At 40.3% G+C, this 10749-nt stretch overlaps 1 protein-coding gene across 5 annotated transcripts in view; it reads left to right on the plus strand.

The window, feature by feature from the left end:
- CNTNAP4 (contactin associated protein family member 4) overlaps positions 1 to 10749 on the plus strand; it is a 287771-nt gene that overhangs the window by 275539 nt on the left and 1483 nt on the right. For 4 of the 5 annotated variants that reach the window (XM_024124937.2, XM_024124940.1, XM_024124938.1 and 1 more), the window contains 2 exons: positions 1138 to 1356; positions 1688 to 1759. In XM_024124937.2, the coding sequence (XP_023980705.1) occupies positions 1138 to 1356; positions 1688 to 1759 (291 nt within the window). The remainder of the gene's footprint in view (positions 1 to 1137; positions 1357 to 1687; positions 1760 to 10749) is intronic. The other variant, XM_024124939.1, reaches the window with a different exon arrangement.

Genomic DNA, 10749 nt, shown 5'->3' on the forward strand with positions numbered 1-10749 from the left:
AAACGGGAGAGGCCACAGCAGTGAGAGGCCCGCGTACCGCAAAAAAAAAAAAAAAAAAAAAAAAAGAAGAAGAAGAAAAAAAGAATAAATCTCAAGCTAAAAATGCACCGCAGAAGATATAAGTGGAGTGAAGGAAAGAATGTGTCAATTATAAACAAAAGAAGCTTATGATTTTGGAGTCCAACAGGCCTGGAGTCCAGTGCACAATGCCAACAGCTGAGTAACCTCAGGCAAATCACTAAAATTCTGAACCTAAAGGGTCTTGTCTGTGTGACTAGAATAGGATACTCATGGCTACTGTAAGGTTTAAACACAAGCATGCAAATCCCTTAGAATAGTGCCTACCATATAATAAGCATTCAATAAATACAATATTTATTATATTAGTTTTTGAAGAGACCAAAATGCAAATGTTGGTGTCCCGGTATGTGCGGCACAGGGGAAAGTAGTCTTGCTGATTTATGATCATATAGGACGGGTGGATGCATCGTAGTCTGATAACATTTGAACGTTAAAAGTCTACAATTAATTCCCCTGTTTAGATTTCATGCTTGCCAAGCATGAAGTATCTTCTTCACTGTAAAATTATGAATTAATATTTTGACACGCAAACCAATCTCTGTCCCCCAATAGTTCCATATTAACTAAATGCTCATTAAAATGGGGAGAGGGGTTATCTATGTAGAGGGGGCACACACATATCTCAGTCTGAGTGACAGGTGGACAGTGAAACGGGGAGAAAAGTCAGTGAGGTATGAAAGTTATCGCTGCTGTACGTGAAGAATTAGGAGTCTCTAAAAGCTTTGAGATACATCCTCTAACATGATAACATCTCGCAGGAACCCTGATCAGTTCATTATCTCACCCATTCTTGTAGAGACTTTAATTAATTTCCAGAGAGCTCTCAGTATATTTAATTAGCCATACTTAAAAGCTTGTCTTTATTAACCTGGGATGTCTCACCAGGGGTTGTGGAAAGATTTAATGGATCTCTTGTAATAAAGACAAAAGCAAAAGGAATTTAACAGCTGAGTATGTATTGCTGTTGCGTTGTCAAGACTTGGAATAGTCCATTGTGGCATTGCCCGTTTGCACCGTCACTGTCATCAATACTGTGGTGTTTCTTTGGCTTCGCAGAGCACAGTGACGTGGACCAGGAGACGGCGCTGGCAGGTGCACAGGGCTTCCTGGGCTGTCTCTCTGCTGTACAGGTCAGCCACGTGGTCCCGCTGAAGGCCGCTCTGCACCGCAGCCGCCCAGCCCCCATCACCGTCTCAGGACACGTGACGGAGTCCAGCTGTGTGGCCCAGGCTGGCACTGATGCCACATCAAGGGAGAGGACACACTCCTTTGCAGGTGGCCTATGGCTCTTCCTTTCCCCAGTCCCAAACACAGCTTGTCCACTGGATATGAAAATCTTTTCATGCTGGGACTCTGTGTTCTCGAGATGGTTTCTTGAAACTGGTTTTGTTTAATTTTCAGTCCTTTCCCATTTCTCTCCTAGATTCTCAGTTCTTTATTCCTGTGGACCATTGCATGTGGGCATTGCTTAAGGTTAAAATTGCAGACATCCCACGTTGACCTCTATAATTCTGTTCTGGTTTAAGAGGTTTATGAATTTTTAAACATTTCTTCTTTTTACTCACCGATATCCCCCTCTTCCCCCTTTTCTGTCCTTTAACTGCAGATCATTCTGGAACAAGAGATGACAGAGAACCCGTCACTAACACAATCAAGAGTGACTCTGCAGTAATTGGAGGTAGTAGAAAGCATGAGCGAGCTCTTCCTATCATTGCTAATGATGAGGTAGTTAGCACTAGAGAAGCTGTCTGTGGAGAATCTACACATAGCCCAAGAGTTAGGCAGTGAATCCTGAGGTCAGTGGGGTGCTTTATTATTTGAACTGGATTGTCTTATAGTGTCATCCTGAATTCCCAGCTTCCTTGGAGAGTTTCAGTGTAAATAATCGGTAATTCACTGAAACATCACACTCGACGAATAGTTGTTAAACTATGTACTAATGAATATCATTTAGCTTGATAATGGCCATCTACATTCCCTAGGGTGTTCTGACTGTATTTGAGGAAGTGTCATTTTTTTGTCTTCTTGGACACATCACTGCTTCTGCAAGGGTTTATGTAAGAAGTAGGAAAAACCTGAGATTAACATTACAAGCCATATATTTAATGTTGCCTTAATGCTTAATAAAGGTGTATATTTCCGTGGTTTAGATGCTCCTCTCAATGAATATTACATTTTAATTTGCATTTTATCAAATACAAAACTAATGGAATAAGGGTGGTTCATACTTACTTTATTAATTTTTTTTAATATATTTATTTTATTTATTTATTTTTGGCTGTGTTGGGTCTTCGTTGCCGCACGCGGGCTTTCTCTAGTTGCGGCGAGCGGGGGCTACTCTTTGTTGCAGTGCGCGGGCTTCTCATTGCAGTGGCTTCTCTTGTTGCGGAGCACGGCTCTAGGCACACAGGCTTCAGTAGTTGTGGCACGAGGTCTCAGTAGATGTGGCTCGTGGGAGCTAGAGCACAGGCTCAGTAGTTGTGGCGCACGGGCTTAGTTGCTCCACGGCACGTGGGATCTTCCCGGACCAGGGCTCGAACCCACGTCCCCTGCACTGGCAGGCGGATTCTTAACCACTGCGCCACCAGGGAAGTCCCAATACTTATTTTAAATTGCAAAATTAACACAAAAAATTTTAAATATATCTTCCCGGCAGTAAACCAGCATATTCTCTGAGACAGAATTTATTCAAAACCAACCCCCTACATAAACCTTTTCCTTCCTGATTAATGGTCTTAAGAATGTTATTAATCAGATTATTGAAATGTTAAGTGGCTCACCTTTCCTCCATACTCTGCATAGGATATGGACATAAAAAGTAAATTATTTTATTATCAATATATTGCCAGGTAACGTGATTAGTCACATACTTGAGCAACTTATGTGGGCTTTATACCTGATTCATTTGGTTCTATTTTTTCCACCCTTACTCATGTAGACACTGACTTCCTTTAAGAACTTAGAATTTTATTTAGACAGAGAAGAGTACTGGTCAAATCTTTTTGAGAATATTAACATCCCCATTGCTTTTTCAGTTGCTTTACTTTTTATCAAATTAATGAGGTATAAATTAAAGATGCATAAAATAGATTTCTCATTTAGTCACATAACAAGTGAAAAACTAAAACTAAAACCCTGGAAGAGTAGAACCTTAGAAGAGTAGTTAATAACTGCATGTCTAAAATAACTATATCAATATAGTATTAATACAATCTATGGTAAAAACTCATTTGAAGTTATAGCATTTAAAATGTGCTCAACATTGCAGATTGTTGGGGCTCCTAGTCAAACAAATTGTCTCAGTCTCATAATGGTGCTTTTTCTGTGCATTTAACTAGTATAGATATATAGTAAGGATATAGGGAGATAAATATACAGATTTAGATATAAGTAGTTATTGTATAGTCAAGCTAATGTTACAGCAAGTATTTAATCTTTAGAATATTGTTGGTAAGTCATTGTGTGTGGGAATGGAACACGCAATGGAAACAACTAATAGGTGACCCGTGAAATTCTCACTTGACTCAAATGCACAGAGCAGAGCAAGAATTATGGAAGATTTGCTGCTCGGGGTCTCGCCAGGGTCTACAGATCCAGGAGTGTCTGCTTTTGATCCCTGCAGACTGGGCTTCAGGAGCAGAGCAGCTGGTCGTGGCCATCTGAGCCCGGAAGGCCTCGCCCGGGGCCGCGCACAGTTTCTCGGCTAAATCACAGAATACCGTTCTGTAGCGTGTTGCTCCAGCTGCTATAGCGTGTGCTAGAGTTCTTCACTTGTTGTCGCGTTACTCATAAATTGCACCCACTGCGTAACAATAATTAATCCATTTAAGTAGTTTCCAACTGGCTAATTCCCCCATGTTTTACATTTTAGGTAATCTTTTTCTTCAGTTACAAACAGTAAATAAATAAATAGTGTGAGATGGGAAAATTGATTTAATAAGATATTTAAAACTGGTGACTCAGACACTGTAGAGGGTTTCTGGCCAGAATACACAGCTATGAATGCCCAGATTTAGACAGAAAGCTACATAATTTCCTCATAAAACCACATTCACCCAGAGCTTCAGAGGGCAGTGTCACAGAGTGCTGTAGATGGCCATATGTCATTTAGAGTATCCTTTTTCCTTTCTGCCTTTTTTTTTTTTTTTTTTTTTTTTTTTTTGTATAACAGGTTAGATCAAGGTTTTTCGTGGACACGACAAACCCTGACATAATAACAGTGTCTCCAGTTAAAAGGGAAATCACATGCATGGAGCAAACCATTTCCAGAGTCCAACCATGATTTTGACTGTCTGGATGTACTGCCTGGGCCTGCAGTAGCCTGCCCTCTGTATCTACTTCATCAGCTTTCCACACTGAAGTTGTTCAGAATCTCTTTCTTTAAACTAGAGGCCTATAGCCAGACAATAGAAATATTTATAGCAACTCAACTGATTACTTTTCTAAGATGAGAGGCAAAATATATAACATCAAATGGATATTCTGATTTAAATTATTCTTTATTAATTCGACCAATTATGAAAAATCGTATCCATTAGTAAATTGTTCAGATTTCAAGTACAGTACAGAATTTAGTTACCAGGTTTATGGTGGATCTCTCAGCAAGGAATTGCTGTCTCTCTCAGGTAAGGCTGACCTCGCCAAAAATCGGCTTAGCCCCCGGCAATATTATGATTGGCTGTAGTGACTCTGCCCGTCAGATCATGTGCTGTGAAATCCACTGTGACTGATGAGGACCTTCAAAGTCTGGGCTTCAGTTGGATTTGTTAGAGTTGTTTATACCTAATTTAAACTAGGATGAAGAGTCCTTGGTTTACGATATGAGACTCCATCCCCATCACTGTTTTCATTGTACCTATTTTCGTCTGAAAGCACTATATTAGTACCTCCACTGATTTCACCAGAAGAGTCTAAGTACAAGGGAACTCTCAAACTCATGATGACAGACAACAGTTTTCCCAATTCTATTTTTCATTTGAAAAGTTGGCTTTTATCATTGGCATCCTACATTGTCAGTTGTTTTTCTTTTCTGTTTAATAGATTTTTAAAATTTTATTTATTTATTTTTGGCTGCATTGGGTCTTTGTTGCTGTGCGTGGGCTCGGGAGTGGGGGCCAGTCCCCACTGAAGTGCGGGGACCCCCTCATTGCGGTGCCCCCCCGCTCCGGAGCGTGGGCTCCAGGCACGTGGGCCTCAACAGCTGTGGCACACAGGCTCAGTAGCTGTGGCTCGCGGGCTCTGGAGCGCAGGCTCAGTAGTTGTGGCACATGGGCTTGGTTGCTCTGCAGCAGGTGGGATCTTCCCGGACCAGGGCTCGAGCCCGTGTCCCCTGCATTGGCAGGCGGGTTCTTAACCACTGCGCCCCCAGGGAAGCCCTGTTTTTCTTGAAGTGACAGATTTACTTCATTTTAAAGAAAATGTCTGCCAGATATCCCAGTTAAAACAACCATAGTTTATGTGTCAGTCATCCTTTCAAGTAAAGACAGTGTTCTTTAAAGGAAAAAGCAGCTGGTTCAGTTCACAACTCAACTCAGATGTTCACGCTAGCATTCCTCCTGGAGACAACCATCATACTTCACGCTGCAGTTGAAGTACTTTACGAATACTTCCCATGTCATCACACAAAATGTTAGAAAGACTTACGGCCAAAGGTCACGATTTGGTAAAAGGCGTAATTTTTAGTGCTTCATCCAGGATATTCTTAAATGAATCTGGTAGTGCAATGCCTGCTTTCTACTCTATGAATTCAGTGACCACTTTTAAAGTTTGGTGGCCTTGCCTTAATTCATGCTAAGGTAACAAGAAGTTTACCTAACCTTGTTTTGTCCTATCGGTGGATATTACAACACAGTGAAAAAGGCATCTTAGAGTTATTATGAATAGTTTTGACCCTGTGGACCCCTCACAGTGTCCCGGGAACCACCAGGGATTCATAGATCACACTTTGAAGAAGTCTGACTTAACGTAATGCCAGGATTGGTAACCATTTGGCATAGCTAACAGTTGTGGTATTTAAATTTTTTTTTACAATCAGGTGTTTCAAACAATCAATATTCCTCATATAGATATAATTACTCTATGTATTAGTATCAATATATTTCATCAGTCAAGATTATTCATATACATAACTTGTTCCTGCTATTTAACAATATAACAAATTATTGATAATCAACTTCATTGAAGTGTTTACATTTAAGGGGATAAATTAGGAGATTGGGATCAACCTATACACACTACTATTATAAAATAGGGAAACAAAAAGGACGTACTGTTTACCCAGGGACCTATACTCAATATTTTGTAATAACCTATAAGGGAAAAGAATCTGAAAAAAATAGATACATATGTATATATGTATAACTGAATCATTGTGCTGTACACCTTAAACTAACACAACATTGTAAATCAACTATATTTCAATTAAAAAATGTTTACAGGGCTTCCCTGGTGGCGCAGTGGTTGAGAGTCCGCCTGCCGATGCAGGGGACGCGGGTTCGTGCCCCGGTCCGGGAAGATCCCACATGCCGCGGAGCGGCTGGCTAGGCACACAGGCTTCAGTAGTTGTGGCACGAGGTCTCAGTAGATGTGGCTCGTGGGAGCTAGAGCACAGGCTCAGTAGTTGTGGCGCACGGGCTTAGTTGCTCCACGGCACGTGGGATCTTCCCGGACCAGGGCTCGAACCCACGTCCCCTGCACTGGCAGGCGGATTCTTAACCACTGCGCCACCAGGGAAGTCCCAATACTTATTTTAAATTGCAAAATTAACACAAAAAATTTTAAATATATCTTCCCGGCAGTAAACCAGCATATTCTCTGAGACAGAATTTATTCAAAACCAACCCCCTACATAAACCTTTTCCTTCCTGATTAATGGTCTTAAGAATGTTATTAATCAGATTATTGAAATGTTAAGTGGCTCACCTTTCCTCCATACTCTGCATAGGATATGGACATAAAAAGTAAATTATTTTATTATCAATATATTGCCAGGTAACGTGATTAGTCACATACTTGAGCAACTTATGTGGGCTTTATACCTGATTCATTTGGTTCTATTTTTTACACCCTTACTCGTGTAGACACTGACTTCCTTTAAGAACTTAGAATTTTATTTAGACAGAGAAGAGTACTGGTCAAATCTTTTTGAGAATATTAACATCCCCATTGCTTTTTCAGTTGCTTTACTTTTTATCAAATTAATGAGGTATAAATTAAAGATGCATAAAATAGATTTCTCATTTAGTCACATAACAAGTGAAAAACTAAAACTAAAACCCTGGAAGAGTAGAACCTTAGAAGAGTAGTTAATAACTGCATGTCTAAAATAACTATATCAATATAGTATTAATACAATCTATGGTAAAAACTCATTTGAAGTTATAGCATTTAAAATGTGCTCAACATTGCAGATTGTTGGGGCTCCTAGTCAAACAAATTGTCTCAGTCTCATAATGGTGCTTTTTCTGTGCATTTAACTAGTATAGATATATAGTAAGGATATAGGGAGATAAATATACAGATTTAGATATAAGTAGTTATTGTATAGTCAAGCTAATGTTACAGCAAGTATTTAATCTTTAGAATATTGTTGGTAAGTCATTGTGTGTGGGAATGGAACACGCAATGGAAACAACTAATAGGTGACCCGTGAAATTCTCACTTGACTCAAATGCACAGAGCAGAGCAAGAATTATGGAAGATTTGCTGCTCGGGGTCTCGCCAGGGTCTACAGATCCAGGAGTGTCTGCTTTTGATCCCTGCAGACTGGGCTTCAGGAGCAGAGCAGCTGGTCGTGGCCATCTGAGCCCGGAAGGCCTCGCCCGGGGCCGCGCACAGTTTCTCGGCTAAATCACAGAATACCGTTCTGTAGCGTGTTGCTCCAGCTGCTATAGCGTGTGCTAGAGTTCTTCACTTGTTGTCGCGTTACTCATAAATTGCACCCACTGCGTAACAATAATTAATCCATTTAAGTAGTTTCCAACTGGCTAATTCCCCCATGTTTTACATTTTAGGTAATCTTTTTCTTCAGTTACAAACAGTAAATAAATAAATAGTGTGAGATGGGAAAATTGATTTAATAAGATATTTAAAACTGGTGACTCAGACACTGTAGAGGGTTTCTGGCCAGAATACACAGCTATGAATGCCCAGATTTAGACAGAAAGCTACATAATTTCCTCATAAAACCACATTCACCCAGAGCTTCAGAGGGCAGTGTCACAGAGTGCTGTAGATGGCCATATGTCATTTAGAGTATCCTTTTTCCTTTCTGCCTTTTTTTTTTTTTTTTTTTTTTTTTTTTTGTATAACAGGTTAGATCAAGGTTTTTCGTGGACACGACAAACCCTGACATAATAACAGTGTCTCCAGTTAAAAGGGAAATCACATGCATGGAGCAAACCATTTCCAGAGTCCAACCATGATTTTGACTGTCTGGATGTACTGCCTGGGCCTGCAGTAGCCTGCCCTCTGTATCTACTTCATCAGCTTTCCACACTGAAGTTGTTCAGAATCTCTTTCTTTAAACTAGAGGCCTATAGCCAGACAATAGAAATATTTATAGCAACTCAACTGATTACTTTTCTAAGATGAGAGGCAAAATATATAACATCAAATGGATATTCTGATTTAAATTATTCTTTATTAATTCGACCAATTATGAAAAATCGTATCCATTAGTAAATTGTTCAGATTTCAAGTACAGTACAGAATTTAGTTACCAGGTTTATGGTGGATCTCTCAGCAAGGAATTGCTGTCTCTCTCAGGTAAGGCTGACCTCGCCAAAAATCGGCTTAGCCCCCGGCAATATTATGATTGGCTGTAGTGACTCTGCCCGTCAGATCATGTGCTGTGAAATCCACTGTGACTGATGAGGACCTTCAAAGTCTGGGCTTCAGTTGGATTTGTTAGAGTTGTTTATACCTAATTTAAACTAGGATGAAGAGTCCTTGGTTTACGATATGAGACTCCATCCCCATCACTGTTTTCATTGTACCTATTTTCGTCTGAAAGCACTATATTAGTACCTCCACTGATTTCACCAGAAGAGTCTAAGTACAAGGGAACTCTCAAACTCATGATGACAGACAACAGTTTTCCCAATTCTATTTTTCATTTGAAAAGTTGGCTTTTATCATTGGCATCCTACATTGTCAGTTGTTTTTCTTTTCTGTTTAATAGATTTTTAAAATTTTATTTATTTATTTTTGGCTGCATTGGGTCTTTGTTGCTGTGCGTGGGCTCGGGAGTGGGGGCCAGTCCCCACTGAAGTGCGGGGACCCCCTCATTGCGGTGCCCCCCCGCTCCGGAGCGTGGGCTCCAGGCACGTGGGCCTCAACAGCTGTGGCACACAGGCTCAGTAGCTGTGGCTCGCGGGCTCTGGAGCGCAGGCTCAGTAGTTGTGGCACATGGGCTTGGTTGCTCTGCAGCAGGTGGGATCTTCCCGGACCAGGGCTCGAGCCCGTGTCCCCTGCATTGGCAGGCGGGTTCTTAACCACTGCGCCCCCAGGGAAGCCCTGCTTTTCTTGAAGTGACAGATTTACTTCATTTTAAAGAAAATGTCTGCCAGATATCCCAGTTAAAACAACCATAGTTTATGTGTCAGTCATCCTTTCAAGTAAAGACAGTGTTCTTTAAAGGAAAAAGCAGCTGGTTCAGTTCACAACTCAACTCAGATGTTCACGCTAGCATTCCTCCTGGAGACAACCATCATACTTCACGCTGCAGTTGAAGTACTTTACGAATACTTCCCATGTCATCACACAAAATGTTAGAAAGACTTACGGCCAAAGGTCACGATTTGGTAAAAGGCGTAATTTTTAGTGCTTCATCCAGGATATTCTTAAATGAATCTGGTAGTGCAATGCCTGCTTTCTACTCTATGAATTCAGTGACCACTTTTAAAGTTTGGTGGCCTTGCCTTAATTCATGCTAAGGTAACAAGAAGTTTACCTAACCTTGTTTTGTCCTATCGGTGGATATTACAACACAGTGAAAAAGGCATCTTAGAGTTATTATGAATAGTTTTGACCCTGTGGACCCCTCACAGTGTCCCGGGAACCACCAGGGATTCATAGATCACACTTTGAAGAAGTCTGACTTAACGTAATGCCAGGATTGGTAACCATTTGGCATAGCTAACAGTTGTGGTATTTAAATTTTTTTTTACAATCAGGTGTTTCAAACAATCAATATTCCTCATATAGATATAATTACTCTATGTATTAGTATCAATATATTTCATCAGTCAAGATTATTCATATACATAACTTGTTCCTGCTATTTAACAATATAACAAATTATTGATAATCAACTTCATTGAAGTGTTTACATTTAAGGGGATAAATTAGGAGATTGGGATCAACCTATACACACTACTATTATAAAATAGGGAAACAAAAAGGACGTACTGTTTACCCAGGGACCTATACTCAATATTTTGTAATAACCTATAAGGGAAAAGAATCTGAAAAAAATAGATACATATGTATATATGTATAACTGAATCATTGTGCTGTACACCTTAAACTAACACAACATTGTAAATCAACTATATTTCAATTAAAAAATGTTTACAGGGCTTCCCTGGTGGCGCAGTGGTTGAGAGTCCGCCTGCCGATGCAGGGGACGCGGGTTCGTGCCCCGGTCCGGGAAGATCCCATATGCCG

Source organism: Physeter macrocephalus, chromosome 17 (assembly GCF_002837175.3).
Source record: "Physeter macrocephalus isolate SW-GA chromosome 17, ASM283717v5, whole genome shotgun sequence".
In the NCBI taxonomy this organism is placed as follows: Eukaryota; Metazoa; Chordata; class Mammalia; order Artiodactyla; family Physeteridae; genus Physeter; species Physeter macrocephalus.